Raw genomic sequence first — 20,243 nt, forward strand, 5'->3', positions numbered from 1 at the left:
CTCTCTCTTTTTGTCATCTACTGTAATTCTGTTGTTTACTATTGCACGTCTATCTGTCCTGGAAGAGGTTTCTACCATTTTTTCCCCCTGTTAAAGCGTTTTTTGGGGGGAGTTTTTCCTTGGTTGATGTGAGGGTCTAAGGACAGAGGGATATCATATGCTGTAAAGCCCTCTGAGGAAAATTGTAATTTTTGATAATGGGCTTTATAAATAGAATTGACTTGACTTGATTGACCACTAAGTACTTCTATTTAGTTATAAACAGTAAAAACAAAACATGTTAGGGATAACGCTTGATAAAGTGTCCACTGTCAGTTTTTAATGGCTGACGTGGATGCGTAAAAATCAGATGTGCAGCAGAGTATTGTTACGTTTAGAAGTAAATGTAATAATACATTTACAGTGTTAAAAATAACATAAATCTGCAAATCTTGTTTTATTCCTTGTGTCTTATCTTCAGACAGGTCTCTCCAAAAACACATGTTGAAATATCCTTTTCAATTATAATTTGCTCCAGGAAGTAAGAATGAGGCAAGCTCAATGAGAGAAAAAAAAAAGCATCATCTGGTTTAAGTTTAGTCAACTCATCAATCTTCTTTTTTGTCTGTTTTCAATAAAAGCAAAAATAATATTTGTTACATAAATGTCCCTGATTCAGCAGGATTTAGAAAGATTATAGACCATTTCCAGAACTCATTTTCTCACTCTCTATGGAAGTTCAAACAAAAAAAAAGCCTTAGACTTTCTATTGTGGTCTTAGGATCAATGGTATCAATAGTGACCTTTAAGCATGAGCAAAGTCCACAGGTAAATGTCATTGAAGGTTCTTAAAAATTGAAGGCTGTGCCTCTAATCTAACCTGCTCTAATAAACGATGATTTGAAGGGATGACAAAGACAGACCGTGTATGGGCTCAATCCATAAATTTCTATAATGCAAAGATGTGCTCCAGTGGCGAGAACTGACCTGTGATACATTTAGAAGTTGTCTCTGAAAGGCGAATCAATATCTCTTGCAGGCTGCACAGTAAGCAAATCGAAGTTCTTTAGCAACAGTTAATGAATACAAAATGTCAGTAGACATCAAAAAATTAGTCTTTCATGGTGAAAATAAACATCCCTTGGGTTCTACATTTCTAATTATAATACCCTCAACAACATTTTCTTCCCAAACCAAAAAACAATGTCTGCACAAAAAGTGGTTCAAAATTAAAAATCCACTTTTTCTACACCTCAAGGGTGTTTTTGTCAAACCAGATTCATCATTCTGTTGCAACAACAGCTTTTCCCATTACTGTCAAGCAGAGCGTCCCTTTGCGGCAATAGATTTGCCTCTTCACAACCGAACAAGACACTAACTTTTTAACACATGTCATAAAGCTGCGAGACATCTCATTCAGTGCATAGGGGCCTGTGTTGATCTGAGACTTCAGACATGCCATCGGAGAGAACAAGCGGTACGTCATCTGATGGTTTCTCGAATGACAGGCCTGTCACAAAACAGCCAAAAGCTTAGAAGTGCAGTTCACTTGACACACAGTCTTCAGGGATGTCTCTTAAAAAAAAAAAAAAAAAAAAAGAAAAAAAAGTCGCCCCATTTTTAAAGAAATCTGTTAGTGTGGGTGGGAGGATGGGATTGGGGTACATAACAAATAAAGCATCGGCCTACAAAAGATCCAGAGGGAACACTCTATGTGTCTCCTTGGTATCCATTTAACAGGAGAGCTTACAGCATCCAGCTACTTACAGCCCAACCGAAGTGCTATATTACTCACCGAGCTCAGCTGGAAACACTATAGAAAAATGTGTTTGCCTAGGATCTGCTCTCCTTTATCAATCCCAAACAGCAGGGCCCAGAGCTTTAAGCACTATGCCAGGGTTCCAGCAACAGCAAACAACATTTCAGACAGAAAAAGAAGGAATGGTTGCACAAATAAGATTTCAGTTTTGTCTCTGTAAATCCTTTAAAGCTGAATCTAACACAACACATCCTACTGAATTCCCACAGAGACTATTCAAAGGCACCGCCTTGGAAAAGTAACATGCAGACTTAGAAGTGTGCACACAGACAGACAGACATACTGACAAATTTTAAAAAGATGACAGAGAAAATGAGAAACCATTGCAAGGGCACTTGGTTTGAGTGAGAATATTTCATTTCTTACCGATGAAGAGGTTCCACTCAGCGTCGAGGTCTGCCTGGTTTGCTAGACAGCCCCTCATAACGTTGTGGCAATAGTTGTGACAGGGTTTCAGCCCAGGCATGCCGCGGCAGTATGGACAGTACAGCATCTTGGTCAGGGCTTTGACACATGCTGGAACTACATTCACCTACAAAGCAAATAGAGAGATATTCTTCAATTATGTCAAGTCTTTTCAAGCTTATTAAAGGGATACTGACTCTCAACCAGCTTTGTATGTATCATGATATCGGGTGGATTTTAGCTGTCTGTTGTGTTTTTGTATGTGCACCACTATGGACACAAAAGGTATAGAGGCCACCTCTTTCTCTATCTCAAATTCAATTCAAATGGTAAAACTAGACAGCCCTGATCAAATATAAACAAGATTCTGTTACTGTATTACGCGTTTACCTGTCAGGTACAGTGCAGTGCATTCTGGTAGTTGGATGTTTTCTACATCTTCAGTTAAAGGGAATGCCAAAGCCCTTTTTCCTCTGTTTTCTCTAGTCAAGTGGCACCATTTCCAAAAGTATTTTCGTCTTTCAGGCAAGACAGGCAAGTTTTACGAAAAGACCATCTTTCTTGCAGTGAAATACTTCATATAAAAAACCATATAATTGGGGGGAGAGAAGTTGTGTTAAAACAGTAATATTGACATTTCTATATTTCTAAAAATAAGACATCATGAAATTTCCACAGGAATGAAGCATCAGTGGTAAGGAATGCAATCTCCAACTGAAAGTTCAGGGACGTAAAAGTGAAACGCATTTCAACTTTTGACAAACATCGCCACACTACATTACATCTTCTGAAGCTTGAAATGTGAAAAGCCGCCAGATAAAACTGTATGACAAGACAATGTTTACAACTCTGTCCATCTCCATTCCTTGTGAGAGATGTGCCTTTTGTTGTTGGGCCATGTCATTGTACCAGCTTGAGTGAAAGCGACAGGATTCTCACATCTGCTTTCCTTCAGGGGTGGGGATGCAGAACGAACAGTACATCTGATAATTGGCCTGTCAGCCTGTATTCATGCTTGACTTTAGACTGTGTCCAGAGCACACTCTGGAGACTGATGGTGTGTCTGGGTGTCTGTACAGAGGAAGGCTGGCAAATCGGTCAGTGGTTATCATAGGAGAGACCACACCACTGGACGCCATTTTTATATTTTAAAGGGTTTAGGTGTAACAGAGGAACCAGTCTCCTAAGAGCCAGTGAAGGGGAGACACCCAAGGTGAATAGGGTACATGGTTTAACTAATAGATACCACCATGAAACTTCCCCAGTTGATTACTTAAGGCGGGATAATGAACTTTTACATTACACATTTTCTTAAATTTCATGTTTAAATATGCAAATGATGCATGTTGTATTTAAATATGCACACATTTTCCCACATTGCCAACATAAAAAAAAGAAAACATATTACAAAAAAAAGTTTGGTTTTTTTAAAGGAAATTCTGGATATCTCTTAATCATTTCCTTAATCAAAAAATATCATCAACAGTCATGAAGACTCAATTTTTATCATGTTTTTAGGAACAGAATTTTCATGAATCAGGTTATGAATGATTTTTGGATAAATCCCTCTGAAAATCTTCACAATATAGACAGGAATAAGACTGGAAAATTTCATGTTAGGGTTACTGAATATACATTTTTGGCTCAGAGAATGAGGAAACCATCTCATCTAAACAAAGTCTAAATATAGATTAATGCTCATTCATTAATTTTCAAAAGTCAGTTCAAGTCAAGTTGTATTTATTTTATAGCCTGAGATCACAAATTAGAGCTTTAAAATGTGTACAGCCCCAAACACCTTGTATTTGTAGCCTTTCAATTCAAATAAGAAAAAACTCTTAACAGAAAAAAGCAAGAAACATCATGAAGGAGCAATATAAAGGAGGAATCCCTCTAGAATTAAATTGAGTTTTTACTCTGAAAAATAATTATTAATTATGCTTATTGTTTTATTTGTCATCTTTTTTAAAAAAAAAAAAAAACAAAACTATTTGACCTTTGTTACTGCTATAAGAAAAAAAATAGAGAAACATGCAGAGACATACAAAACAAAGCCTGGTGATATAAGTACAGATAAAAAATAAAAGTGACCTGAAAATAGAAAACAACATCAGTGCACTTCTGGAGCGCCATAGCAACATCTGATGCTGTGCAGCACTACATCCAGCTTTAGTCTTGTCTCCAGTCTGTTTTGAACACTGTGGTCTGTCTTTGATCTTACTGGTACAATGGCCCGACCACCTGTGTGTGCATGTGCGTGAGTGAGAAAAGGAGGAGAGAGATGAGAGAGAACAAGGGAGAGGAAGTGTAGGAAGACAGAGATGTGCGCTATTAGTGTATTTGCTTTCACTGCTGCTGGGCAGCCGACAACAAGGACCAAACCAACCGTCTTTGACATTTGCAGTCTGCCGCTGACAGCACGCAATGTCAACTAAAAAGGCCATTAAAGAGGTTGCTAGCTGCCAATCCATCGCAGCATGTCATCCTCTGGTATTATTATTGTTTATATCACTCAGTGGTTAGCATGTGGAAATTTTTTTACAAACACGGTACATTTGATTGAACACATTTCACAGCTGACATGCATGAAAACCACTTACATGTACGTGTCAGGCTTCTGTGGCATCACGTTAGAAAACAATTTAATGTCATTAATGGAGCTTTTGCTTGTATTAATATTTTAATTTAGAATTAGACCAAGACCAAATTAATTATTATTAATGTGAAAATATTTTGTTGAGATGAACTAATGGCCAAAAAAATATTATTTCAGTAACTTAGATACCAAGCCCAAACCAACATATGAGAAAAATCATTCAGGGTAACACTTTACTTTAAAGACTTAATTCACTGCTGTCTTTTCATAAAACTGGGCTGTCTATGCTAAAGACAGACATAAATACTTTCGAAATTGGTACTATATGACCAGAGAAAACAGAGACAAAGGACTGTGGCATTCCCTTTCACTCAAGAGATAGAAAACCTGCCAGAATGCACAGCACTGCACCAGACCGATGAATGCTTTTACTGGTGGTTTACTGGCTAGTACGAAACTATCTTGCATACAGTTAAAAAGATGAAATATGTTTCTGAAAACATTTGAGGCAAGAAAAAGACAATACAAAAAACAGAATCTTGGTTTATATTTGTTCAGCACTGCTTAGTTTTACCGTTTGGTCTCAGTATTTTCAGTCTATGTTTTCACAATACAGGAAACACTATGGTGCCACAAATTTGCGTATTACAACTAAACAGTGCACTAAAAAATGTTTCTGAAGACATTTCTGATGACAAATAGGCAACAAAGTAACAGTATATTTAATCAGCATTGCCTAGTTTCACCATTTTATCCGAGTTTGGTCTGAGTTTAAGAGAGAGAGAGAGATAGAGAGAGAGAGAGAGAGAGAGAAAAGTGTCTCTAAAACCCTGGAATGAAATTTTTTTGCTTTCATTCTTTTTTTAAATTTCTAAGGGAATACTGCCATAACTAAATTAAAACAGCGAGACAGATCTGTTAAAAGACTGACTTCTGTATTAAAAAATTAGTTCTCTGAGGTTCCTCACACCCCCTCAAGATGCAAAATGGTTTAGTCTGTTGCTGCACTAGGATTCATCTGTAAACTCAGCGACAGTCCAGTGAGTGACTGCTTATGCGGTTGGAGCACCAGCCTACAGTGTCATGTTTTTCCCCAAAAGAGGGAAATCAGGGTTCCAAAAAAGAAAGAAAGAAAGATGGAAAAGGAAAGAATGCACTGACTTTGTGGGAAAAAAAGGAAGAACGACAGAAAATTGAAAGCCACTTGAGAGACATGGATCCAGAGAGGAAGGGCTCGGGGCCAGCAGAGTCCATTCATGCATAGGGACCAGAATTTGGTGGTACAACCCCCCCACAGACGCACACGCACACATGCACACACACGCACACATGCACACACACGCACAGTTTTGCTTTGTTTTGTTTATTTTTTACCACATTGCTTATACCTATCAGTGGAAGCCTGCGCTGTATCCCTGTTTTGTTTTGTATAGTTTTGTTTCGCTGTCTTAAGTTTTATTGGATGTGTCACTGTTTGTCTCTCTTGTGTGTTGAGTGTTTGCATGTTGTTGTGCTTATTTTTTACTTGTTCTGTTGTCACTGCATTTCACAATAAAAAGGAAAAAAAAAGACAGAGAGAGACAAGGATCCAGAGAGGAAGGGCTGGGGGCCTACAGAGACTACTTATGCATAGGGACCAAAATTTGCTGGTACACCCCTGGATACAAAGCTGGCTGAAAATCTTCAAAGTCACCGCTGATTTATATACAGTATTTCCAATAGTGCTATAAATATACCAGCTATCAGCCTGTATGAACCTTTCATAATCATTTGATTTTATGCACATTTACTAGCCTTTATTTCCTACATTTTCTAATTCATAGACAGTGCTGAAGGGAGGACAAAAAAAGAGAAGAGCAAACAGATAAAGAACCGGCTGTGGAGAAAGCCAAAGACGCTGCCAAAGAAGCAGAGAAACAAACACCAAGAAAACAGAGAGAGACAGATACAGATGAAACAGACGGAGAGAAAACCGGACAAGACACTAGCAGACAAACAGAGGGAACGGGCAGGTGTTACCGCCACATTTGGACAGTGAAACTGAACAGAGAACGTGCCAATCACACTGTTTGCTTTTGGAGAGAGTTGCATCTTATTTCCCAGAGAATTTTTCACTTGCAAATACACGGTCTGTGATTTTCTAAAATAATGATTTTCTTAAAGTAAATGTAATTTGAGCTGGAGATGAGCATTACTGTATATGATGAAATCTGGGAAGAAGTGTGTGAATGGGGACATAAAGCAAGAAAAAGCCCACTTTTGAAAATGTTCAACTGGAAATTCAATTCAATGAGGTATTTTAGTGCTCCTCTCATTGCATCAAAAGTATGAAAGCAATGACACAAATTTGTGCTGGAGGGATTGTTAACAGGTTGGAGATTACACACGCGTTTTTTGCTGGATTTTCTAAAACTTAGGGCATACTGGGAAGGGATTCATACAGAAATACTGACCATTTTGAACACTGACTTACCTTTAGACCCATAATATTTTATTTTAGGAGCATTCCCTGATGGAGATATGAATAGTGAAAGGTTTACTTACTGAATATCCTTTTTCAAAAGAAATAAAAAAAAAAAAAAACCCTTTATCTTGCTAAAACCACTGTCACCCACTCTACCTGAATGGCAAAACAGACTAATAAAAGTGCACTCAATGGAAAAAATAATGCCAAAACTCCATTTAGTCAAAGATAGGTTTTAAGATGTATGGGCTCCTGCAATTACTTGTTTTAGATTACGAAAGTGCAAGGCTGCTATATTGATTTCATTGTGAATTTGGCCAAAGCAAATATCTGTTTCTCTTAATGTATTTTCATTTTATTTGTATTCTATTTATTTTTTGGGGACTCTGCTTTTTGTGCATGCATTGCCATGATTTTGTAGTTTGAATGTTTATTTGCTGTATTCTAAATAGTGCTAAATATTCCAGATAAAGAAGCTAGGTATAATGTAGAGGGTTTCCCACACTTTCATTTATTTGTGGCAGCCCGCCACGATTATCTGCCACTACAACTATATTTTCTGTTTTTGGGGATAGACCAATTTAGTAGGAGCGCTTTTGAAATATATATACCATTCGGTTATATGTATACATGTCCAAATAATGCTCTTAAAACCCAAATAACACCAGAATATCCCACGTCTTAACCGAAAAATCCTGAATCCGGAAACAACCTGATTCTGATTATTTCATCGGAATATGCTGTTTATACTACACACTTCAAATTCCAAATTGTCATATTTGTAATAAAAGGGTAATACTGGTGTGCATGTAACCAAAGCCACTGAAGAAATATTTTGGTAAAAAAGTATATGTAATATTTTGTTGGCCAATTAAACAAGCAGCCAACACCAAATTAATTTTTGTACTAGTTTTTGTATTATTATTCAGTTAAATTACGAACTGGTATCCTAGTGCTTCAGTATTTGGCTGTCTCCATCTGCAGCCCACATGCAGCCAAAACTGTTATATATCAGTCAGGTCACTCTGTACTGGCCCTTCACTGACAAAATCAGTATCACATATATAAATCCACGCTCCAAATCTGACTGCTACATGCAATTCTCCAGTCTACCTAAAGTGAGACAGGGACGAGACAGTTTTTAGATTGCACTTCCACCTCTACCTGCATCCTCATACATCTCCAGCCCTCTCTCCCTCTCCCCCGTCAATGACTCAAAGCCTGCAGATTAAATATAACACTTTCCTATCAAGCTATTTGAATCATTTTACTCTACAGGCTAATTTGCATATAAATATTGTTACAGTGACAGCCGAAAGAGAGAGAAAGAGGGAGAGCTTTTGTTTTCTGTGTTGGCTCAGCCTCACCCTGTCACTGCACCTGGGCAAGACATTAAATCCAGTTAAAACCGCAATCATAAAACAGAAACAAATCAACAGGATGACACTGGAATATATTCTCTTAATAAATTCACTGTTCCTCTGCTGTGGTTTAAATGATGGCAGCATTATAGAGAGCTTAATGAATATATAGTACACTGTATCATCTACTCAACATCAGCAGACCATTGCAAATGTCATTTTGTGCAATTTAATTCCATTTCACTTTTTCTTCAAACTTGTACAATAAAGTACAGTATTTATTCATAAGAATATTAAATAATTTTAAAAAGTTCTGGGATTAATCTGTTTCTGTCAATTCAATTAAACTTGGCCCAGTTTCCAGACAGCCTATTTAAGAGACATGGAAAAAACACTGGGAGAATTTTCTCAACCTGTTCTGACTGCTCTCTTTGCATTCAGTGTGGCCTTTTAGTGGCAACCAAAGAAATATATTTCAGTCTGCAAATAGGAAAAGTGTTTTAGGCTGCCCTTGAGCTTTGGGAGCCTTTAGAAAATTTGCATTAAAATGGTGCCTCCTAACGCAATTATCTTACAGGGATTTTTACATCGCTGCAGTTAGTGTGCCCAGCAGTCGCTGTATGCCCTGGATGAAGGGTAATCTGATAATCTTGTTAGCATTTATTTACAGTTGAGTGGATGGAATATTTCACAGCAGGCTGAGTGTAGGACTGGAGCACGAGACGCCTCAGATCCAGAGTGAGATTAAAACACTAATCTACTCATCTGACGTTTAAGTGCTGTGATAACACCATGTGGAGAGCATGTGTTTATGTGTGAAAGTGAGTGTTAGTGTTGCAGTGGTGGAGGCAGTATCAGATTCTAAGTAAAAGTAGCAATACTGCACTATCAAAATACTCAACTTCAAGTTAAAGTCATGCATTGAAAATGTCACTTAGGTATAAGCACCCAGCTATTATTATCTAAATGTACTTAAGTATTAAAAGTTCTCATTATGAAGAAAAACTGATTATTATGCATTTGATAACTGGATTATCATTATCTGCAATTAGCATGTGTAATTGCCTTTTTCAGTTTTTTTGGTTGAGATGGAGCTACTTTTATCTTTTTTATACACTGGTGGGAATTTTATCCTACTGCACTAAAGCATCATCATATATTATCTTAATCTGTAAAATAACTAAATATGTAACATAAACGTGGTTAACTGAAGTGCATTGAACATTTCCTGCTACATAGTGGAATAGAAGTATAAAGCAAAATGACTCCAGATTTCCAGGTAAATTACATTAGATCTACTTTGTACCTAAAGTGGCCATTCTAAATGCTTAATACTTTGATACATTGATACATTAGGTACATTTTGCTGTAAATACTTTCTAATACTTTATCTTAGGTAGTTTTTTTTTCATTGTTATATAAGTACCTCTGCTTAAAGAAGAAATTCAGCTGCAAAATGACCATTTGTATATCAATAATAATTAACTAATCCCATGTTACATTGAATTTGTGAAGAAAACTTTTTTTTTCTCACATGCCTCCAGTTAATGGAGAATCCAAAAAAGGTGAACAGTCGTGATTAACTGAAGTCATTGAGGACTGCATTCAAAGAACAGCAAAACTACAACAAAACATCAGTTTATAAACTCATGCACACCTCGTGCAGTATAATTCAAGTCTCACTTATCCAGTCGTATGCTTAGTACTTTGCAAACAGTGAGCCTTACAGACGGGAAACTGAATATCAATGCCCTCTTAAAGCCAGACTCTATTGACAGAAATAGTCATTTCACCTCGCTGAACATGTGAGCTGCTCATCTACCACTGTCTTGATTGCTTATTTAGTGCTACTGTGACACTTTGGTGTTTTAAAGGGTTGGTTAGGACTTGGATTATATTCCATGAGTTATGCAAGATCTTGTAGATGAATGTTTTGATACATTTTTGCTGTTGTTAAAAGCTGACCCCTATGACTTAAGTTCATCAAGAATTTCCTGTTTGGGGATTTTTCATTCAACATAGAGGAATGCGAGAAAAGCAAAGTTTTCTTCACAAATGCAACATAACACAGGGTGAGAAATTGGTAAATTAATAATCATTTGGGGGCTTGAAGTAGTCCTTTAAGTACAGTACCCAAGTGAATGGACTTAATTATGTTTAGTGTTTTGTAAAGAAATGCTCCACTTACAAATGAGAGTGGGGTGAGGCGTAAACAGCGGCCTGCTCATTAGCCTGCTGCTTCAAAAGAGCATCTTGAAGATGCAGTCAGCGTTTCAGCCAGACTCCTGATGTGAGCATTAACTTTATTGAGGATTGAAAATGTGAGATTATAAATGCAATGAGCCCGAGCAATAATACGACAAGCCACTTCTCATTTTATCCATTAAAAGACTGCAGTCAGGAGCCATTACACTCACACCTGAATTCACTATCAGCTATTAGACATATCCAAGATAACTAAATCATGATGATAAAGGACAAGGCTCACTATCATAATGAGAGATAACTCTAAAAGACATTCTTGGAAGACATCACCTTGTCTATCCGACAGGGTGTTGTCATGCACATATGGCATGAACTCCCTTTAGGAGTAACAGAGTGGGAAGAGCACAGACGATGGAAATTGCTTTGTGCCACAAAGTAATGAAGTTGTGAGAAATGACAATGACTTTGCAAGCTACCAAGGCCAATCAAGGGGAACACTAGTGGGACGGTGAGACTGTCGCCAAAAAATTGTCTCAATAGTTCTGTCATAATTATTGTGACAGGCCACATTGCTTCGTACTGATTGGACATGGATGTAAGACTGCATTGGTGCCCCAGTGTCCCCACTCAATTCCACAGCCATTAGTGTCAATGGCAATATGAGTGATCTGTCACTGTGCAAATCAGACTACCATCTGCCACCAAGAGAAACATGTGCCTGGTCGCACCAAACGTCTGTGTAAAAAGTTCACTTAATTCCTCCTAACCAAAGGAATACATTAAAGGGTGCTGCAATAAATATCAGAAAGTAATTCCTAGTAGGTTATAGAAAATTTATACCATCAACTGGAATATGCTGACAGAAGTTAACAGTAAAATCGTCACATGCTATCCTTGTGCTGCACTGGCACGAGCTGCTGCTTTTTTAATCATAAGAAAAAAAAAGAGAAGAGCAAACTGGAGTGATGATGAGACAGAAATAATGCCCATACATAGTTAAGTTCAAAAACTTTCATCACATATGTCTGTCATGCAGTAAAATATGCATTATCGCATATATGGTGTGCATTTGCTTTATGTGGTGGTTTATGTTTAAAAGAGGAGCTCATAAAGCACAAGTGCTGCTCATCACGTACAGAAAAATGAACAACCTGAGGTCCTATATTTTGGTTTTTGCAACTCAACACTAATTTTCAGAGAACACTGTATTTGTTTGCCATAACATTTAACAGACAGCTGCATTTAGTGCTTAAAGTTTTACTTGTACACACGCAATGAACTCATAAAACTTGATGCTCTGTTGGAGTTTAAACTTAGTGCAGTAGTTAGACCAGAGACTCCTCACAGGTTAAGATATCAGTGTGATTCTCTCCAGCTTGAACACAAGAGCCAATTATTAGTCTTCATGGTGACACAGACAACATAGAAGACTAAAGGAACAACATCTACTTATTAATAATTTGTGACAAATGAAGAACAGGTTTTAAGAAGGCCATGTACTTATACTTCACTAACAGTTTACTGCTTGTGGTGTCAGGAAAAATGATTCTATTTACCATAAAAAATGTTGGAATTGTACATTTCAGCAAAACTCCATACACATTAGAGTTGCATGTTAATATAACGTGGTAGTGTTTCGACAATGCTGTGGTTAACGTGGTTAGTTTAGACACAAAACCCACTTGCTTATGGGCGGGAAAGGATCATGTTTTGTCTTAAAATCCACAGTTTGGCCACAGTTCTCAGGAAAAGACAGCCATTTTTTGGGGCACTATCCCCTTTGACAGGTCCCCATAAAACACCCACCTTTGGATATTAGAAAGCCACTGGAAAAAAACAACTGCTCAGTCCAGCTGGACCTCTGTTTATTTTTTGGCAATACACAGCACAGTGTCACAAATAGATGAAGATACACAAAAATATATCTGCTGTTGTAAACCACAAACATGCCAATTTACAAATATATGTAGAGGCTAAGAGAGTATTTAAGATAAGCAAATGAATATTAATCCTTTGGCAGGGTACAACATTGACGGTATTTTTCACTTGCCTGGTCGCACATGTGGGTCACAAATCTACTTGCCCAAAGTCAATTTTTGCTCTGCCCTATACAAATTGTTTTATTTATTAGTGGTTGTCAAATAACAACAGACTAAAGTCAATTGCAATGAAAAATGCTTGAGGCAAACTGCACGATATATAGTTGGAGCTTCGCCAACATCCTCCAAAGACACCCAACTAAACTCTTGTTCCCAGAATAATAGAAATGCTTGTTTGCGCTTCAGCCTTTGCACTTTGTCTTTATCTGCCAGTATTTTCTCGTGAGTGCCCAATCGGTAGCGCAGATTTGTAACTCTAAACAGAGATGAGAAGGAAGTGAAAAAGCTCACTCCTTTACTACTTTCACTGTAATGTGTAAACAGCTGTGTTTTTACTGTGCATATGACAATAAATGTCTTGAATCTTGAATCTGTTCCGTTATCAGCTCTGAAAAAACGATGTGTTTATTTCTTTGATTGCCCAACATGGCATTTTACCTATCCCGGTCCTTATTATTGAGCCTTGTTTTGTACAGAGAGTCACAGATTGCGGCAACATGACAGTGTGTGCACTAAGGTTGTCACTAATAATAAAACATGGTCTGTAGCACTTCATACTTTTACTAATCTCCTTCCTGTGCCTCTCTGTGAACTTTAGAGTCTCCCTCCACTCACCATATTAAATGTTAGATGGAGCCAAAGACGATTCCTGGGAGCCTGCACTAAAATCACTTGCTGTCAAATCAATGAATGTCTGAGAGTGACAGAATAATCCACAAGTGAGCAGCTGTGCCTTAACGAAACAACGCAGTGGTACTCAGCAAGCCCGGCGACCCACGCAAATCAGCTCAAGTATCTGTCTTTGGTGAGGCATGGGATCGCTCGCTGATCTACCCTGACATGTACCATGTTATGTGGCATGTCTAGAGCAGCAGTTGGGACTGTTTCTTTAATTTACCAAGACAAGTGCAAACATGCTAAAAGCCGAGCCCATACTGCTCAATGACTAGGCACAGCTCACCGTGAGCCATTCAGCATCCCTGGTGGGTACCAGACCTGTCCTGCATACACTATATTTTTATCCATCTGCCATGGCTCCTCCTGGATTAAAGCAGAGCTCTCACCCCGTGTCCATCTGAAGGTCTGCAGCCCAGCCTGAATGTCAGGGGCAAACACGTCCCATGCGGCTGCCAAGAGACCTCTGAACAAATGTCACAACATCAGTGCTGACAACCTTCTCTAAGTGCTTGTTAAATAAAGATGTGGTGCTATACACTTTAAGTCAAGGTGCAAAAAAGTAGTCATAAGACGTGATCTGAGCTGGCACAGCCAACTGGTGTGACATATTTTTTACTAGTTGTTGGATGAGAGATATTTTCTGAACATGCTAATATTTAATGGAAGTTTTGACCATTTTCCATGCTTTTGTATGTTGCTCTAAATGACCTTCTACTCAGAAACAGGCTGGCTGAGTCTCTATCTTTAGTTTTCGGGATGAAATTGAAGAGCATATACTGTTGAGATGTATACAGTATATTTCTTTATTATCCTTTCATATCATGTCCTTGTATTTCAGACCACATGCCGTCTCTCATTTTTTCCAACATTCTGCAGTTCACCACAGATCAAAATCTTTTAATTAAAAAGGACATCTTTGGTGCAGCACATTTCCCGATGACGTGCCAACCTTTTTGAGCCAGTTGCCATCTGCCGTCACAGCACTGTGGCTGAGGCCTTATCCCCAGCAAGCTGTGTGAGCTGTGAGCCAGCGAGAGAGAAGGAGACAGACAGAGAGAGAGAGGGAGGGGGAGGGAGAGACAACTTTGTCTGGTGCATCTGTAGAAGTGGGCATCAGCTGAGAAACATGGATGAACCATACTCTCATATGGAGGAGGTCACTTAATCTGCCCTGAGCAGAATCTGCTGTCAAATTGTACTAGACGACTTTCTGGTTGTGCAACATTTCATCATCGCAAATACAGATATTGAACTACATGAGACTTGCATAAGAGACACTGTAATATACTCTCACTTTTCTGAATAAATTGAGGCATATTGTCTGTAACTAGTGCCATCTGTTTAATTATCGAATAGTGAATTTGTAAATACTGAATATTCCACTATTATATTCCTAAATAACCAATTCCACTAGCATCACATATAAGCCCCCCATTGCGTGCAATTTAGTTAAATAAACCTAATTTATTTTGTTATTGCCTGTATTTAATTTTGCTTAACAAAACATTATTTTTAATATTGATTAATCTGCATTTTTTTCCTATCGGTCTATCAATAGTTTTGTCTATGAAATGTAAGAAAGGATTACTACATGTCCAACACAATATGAGTCCTACAGTGAGACAAAAGACGCAAATCCTCATCAGGGAAAAGCAAAAACCAGAGTTGAGTTTAGACACAAAAACCGCTTGGTCATGGTTTGGTGAAGATCATGTTTTGGCTAAAATACCCATTTTTAGGGGCAAAACCCCACAGGAAATGCAGTAAAGTCTCTTTTTGTGGCACTATCTGCGTCAACGGGTCGCAACAAAGTGCCCACGATTGAAGCCAAAAAGCCAATGAAAACACAGCATTGACTTGCTAAAACGCAACTGGTTCTGTCGTTTATTGGTCTCAGACAGTGGTCTGCAGCTTGGCAGGGGTCTCGCCTTAGAGACAGGCCTCCTATCATCCCCTCCACCTCTAGATGAAAAATTTTGCTCATATATTACATTATTTTAGAGACGCTAATATAATACATATAATACATAGAAATCGTGCAAATGCAACGCATTTGTGGTTTTGCAAAAACATGAAATGTATACTTTTTTCTGGTAATTGGGCTGTGTTATGGTATTTTTGCTCAGAAAATGGCAGAAAAACAATTAACTGATTTAGCAGACGATCATTATTTTTCTAAGACTGGATTAATCCACTGATTGTCACAGCTTTACAATATTTTATATGAATATCATGGAGAAAAAAAATCTTGATAATGTGCTTTAACCCACTGAGAAAACCAGCCAGATTACTACAGATATGCTGTGCTCCAGCTGAAGTCGGAGGTCATAATTTCCCTGTTTAAATTTCCAACTTCTAATCTTCAAATACTCCAGGCTCACAACGACAAACATAAACAAAAAACATGGCTGACCGTGAAACACGAGGTTTCTTGGCAAGAGTACAAAGAAGTTATCTCTCAGCAGTGCAGCCTCCTTGCATTTAATACACAAAACAGAGGAGGAAAAACAAATAACTGTAGGCAGCTACCTAATACCCATGGTGACATATTTTGACACTCATTTACATGCAGAACGGGTTTAACTATGATATCATTTTAATTAAATGCGGCTAAATATACCTTCTTTAATTGATGTTTTACCATTCATAATGTGCACTTCCATCGGTTTCATCAATATTGTGTGACATCAGTCAAATGCGACTTAACAAGTAGGAAGTCTGACTCTGAGTTGTATATTTTCTAATGGGAGGTATACGTTTTGGAGTTTCTAATTGTGTGGAACACAGCATTAATTTAATGTAATGATGGGATGACTTTGAAGCCAATGTCTAAGAGCTAGCTGGCTCAACGACCACCACAGAGTGCCAATCGAACAAAAAATCTCATTATCTTATGCTTCATGCTGCTAACGGCTATGGGTGTTTTTTACATGGACGGCTTACCGTACAAGCCTACCAGACACATGCCCAGGATCCCAAAATGGCAGGGCTCCACGTGGCTGTAAAATATCACTCAAATTAACACATACCAACCAGGAAGAGACTAAAAATGACCATGAACAGATGCAAACAACCTGCAAAGAGTCATACAATAACCACAGATGGGGCAAAATAACCACAATTGGACCCAAAAAACAAAAAAAAAAAAACCAAAATTACTTCAAAAACACACAACAACAACCACTAAAAGATGCCTAATGATGACAGAGATGTGCAAAACCAACACAGAGTCTGTATCTCTTGCTCTATGGGAGAGGTGGTGGAACCTTTTGCATAGTTGCATGTTTATACTGTACTGTAGCAAAATACATCTTAAATGCTTAGTGAAGCAATGTCCTTTTATTTAAGCGCAGTGTTATGCAAAAGAGGTAGTGTGCTCAGACTCAAGTTTCTGTAAGTGCTTTTGATGAACACTATTGTCCCATAATGTATAGCACAAATGATACAAAGAAGCTGCTTACAGCTGCAATAATTTTAAACAAAATGCAGGTAGTGGTGGGACATCTACAAAAAGGGAAATCTGCTCTGTGTCAAGAAACTGGTACAATAAAAGGGAAATTTTAAAATTAAAAATGTATTACATAATTCTACTACCCTGGAGACTTTAGTTGGTTTAAATCCAAAAAGCAGCAAACGAGTAGTGTGTTAGCCATCTCTATGTGTTTCCATCACTTTAGTCCCATTTATTTTTTATAAATTCAAAGTACTGACTCAGAGTGACACTGCTGTCTGAGCTTGTATTATTGAGTGTCGAATGCACTTTACTGTTTTGCCCTGACAGTGAGTGGGCTTAACTGATATATGGTACTGTAGAAAAGGAAAAAAGACACCCAAGAAAAGCTATGCATACCACATGTAACTGATCCCGATATTTCGCACTTGTCACCAAAGACTCAGTAATCTGGCAGAGCATTGATCTAAGGTAAATGCTGTGCAAAGATTAGAAACTGCCTTGGAGCTTAATGTCAAATTATCTGACAGTTCGTGGTAGGAAATGAGTGTATAATGAGATCAACGTGACAGTGTAAGCCATCAGGAAAAACAAATCCCTCCGTACAAAATACCTTCCTTCCTTCCATCATCACGACTAAATATGCACCATGGACTAGGCCTGCTTCCTGTGCGTATGCAGAGTGAGTGATAAGTGCTCTAAATGCCCGAACTCTAAACCTTTCAAAAGGTCCAAATCCCTGCAATCTTCTCTGAGCAGGTCTTAATGTGGTTGGACTGTGTTTTAAGTACCCCCAGGATAAAACTCTTAATGGTCATCATAAACTGTAATCCAGAGAGATTCTGCTCTTAATCCAGGATCGAGGTCCAGGAAACTGTTCAGCGTGAGTCAAGTGCAATCCCATTTTAGGGAGTGATATCTCTCCAGTTCTGACTCGACTGCGTGCAGAGCTGTCGGTTAGCAGTAATTATGTATGGCTCATCACCATCAGCACTCCATCCTGTGTTAAAGGAACGTGGAAAATCGAACAGACAGATGGTTGAAAGCCGACATTTCATATAAAAAGAACATTTTGTAATTTTTAAACCTTCATGGCTGATTTGGTTATCTGAGTTAGAGCCTTAATGGTGGCTAGTTAGAGCCACTCACCAGGGGCCATGTCCAGCATGCGACACTACATGTATAAATTGGACTTAAGAATTGTGGCACAGACAAGATATTTTCTGCTAATTCTTATAATGCTTCTTGTAGACCAGTAGGGATTTTAACTTCCCCAACTCCAAAAATGAGGGAAAAGGCATTCTGGGTCTGTATGCTTTGATTTATTTTTTCAGTGCTGGTAAAATGGTTATGTGAAAGACGAAAAAGACAAACAAAGACACCTTTGACTGACGTAGACTAAATTATTGAGATAGAATTTAATTATTGGTTAAAAGCACCAGCAGTAGACAGTCTAGACAGAAGGAAACTTTCAAGCCAACATGGCCAAGAAATCCATGAAGTGTTGAGGAAAAAAGGACATTTTAGAAATTCAGTGACAATTGGGCATACTCCATCTGCTCAAAAAGATTATGTAATAAAATCTATCCAACATCCACGAACAGCTACTAATTAATGTTAACCACAATTGTGTTACTAGTAATAATATTCCCTCTAATGAGTCATGTAACTAATTACTGATAGTAGTTTAGAATTAATATTTCAGTTCACCCAAAAACAAATAATTCTTTATGATCTTACTTTTATTGTCAACTCTCTTCTCAATTGAAAACCAACAATTAATCACATTCCAGATTAATTTTTATAACCTTCACACATGCATGTCAGAAAGCAGTAGATTAGCTTTGAAGATGGAAATGCTCACATTAGGCAGCTAAAACTATTCTGATTACTTTGATATTGTTTTGGAGGAAAGATGTCAAGAACACCACTGCTCCAGATAGCAAAGCTAAGACTCTATCAACTATGAAAGTCACGTCCTCAAACCCCCTAACCAACAGCACAACAACATAAAGTTTGTGAAAATACACCCCACCAAAGGTAAGCCCTTAGCCGCCAAGAATGGCTGCATCCTTACATCAACTTAAGAATCAAAACTGAATTTTAATCGTGGGCAGCTACAGGCGTGACAAAGAACTAATGAAGGTTCAGGGTTGGGATGAAATCACTACGATTTACGTTCTGCAAGCTATCTAGCCTTAGCTGGGCTTACCACATTCAGGCGTACAATAAACATGAATTTTGTGGATAAAGGATGCAAATACCAATGTGGAGTGTAATGAAAAAGTAATATAACCAACAGTGAAATGAATTACAGTTGGCATAATAACAAGGTGAAAAATGAGAAGCTAATCTTCTCATTTGACAAGCTGGAACCAGAGAATGAAGCCTTTACTTAAAAGCTGGTAACAATTTATCATTTATCAGAATACTTGCGGATTGAATTTCTATTAATGAAATAATCCAAAAAGCTCTACATTTAACACACACATCCTGCATAATGTGTAGTTTTACTTTTGATTCCTGACAATACTTTTTTATTTACTTAACTATCTCTTAAGTATAATTTTAATGGCTGGACTTTTGCCTGAAATTGCAGTATTTTAACATGATCATATTAGTACAGTACTTTAATTTAACTAGTATGCCACTGCTACACAAAAATAAGTACTCAGTATTTCACAATACTTTTCTCTCACAGCAGCTATGAGATGTGTGACCACCCACGACCAATTACAGCAAAGACATATGTAGTTATTACAGCAGCAACAATACAAATACAGTATTCCACTGTAATGTATATATAGATCCTTGTCGCACATGGATGTGAAATTGAACACAAAGTGCCTTGTACTGTATACCGTGCTGTGCTTACACCTTAAAATGAGAAACTGCACTCTAAGACTGTGCTGTAAGGAGATGCAAGCGGCTTTTTGTCGCTGAAAGCAGCGAGTATGCAGGGTGATTCTTAGGTCAAGGTGATTTGTCATGTCAAGCAACTTTTCACCTCCAGTCCTATGCTTGTTCACCAGCCTGACAGCCTTCAGCAATGCCACACTGTTTCCTGGCTCCACTTCATAATTGATGAGGAAGCAAGGAATATGGGATTTGATCCAGAGTGAGGGTGCCTTTAAGGCCCAGGACAGATGTATAGAGGTGCTCGTTTTAACTCTTTATCTGAAATGC

The 20,243-nt window shown here is 38.0% G+C and overlaps 1 protein-coding gene across 1 annotated transcript in view; it reads right to left on the reverse strand.

Moving 5' to 3' along the window:
* gpc6a (glypican 6a) overlaps window positions 1-20,243 on the reverse strand; it is a 190,949-nt gene that overhangs the window by 72,542 nt on the left and 98,164 nt on the right. The window contains exon 4 of the mRNA XM_042493211.1: window positions 2,165-2,330. Coding sequence (XP_042349145.1) covers window positions 2,165-2,330 — 166 coding nt within the window. The remainder of the gene's footprint in view (window positions 1-2,164; window positions 2,331-20,243) is intronic.

This window comes from Plectropomus leopardus, chromosome 1 (genome assembly GCF_008729295.1).
Source record: "Plectropomus leopardus isolate mb chromosome 1, YSFRI_Pleo_2.0, whole genome shotgun sequence".
Classification (NCBI taxonomy): Eukaryota; Metazoa; Chordata; class Actinopteri; order Perciformes; family Serranidae; genus Plectropomus; species Plectropomus leopardus.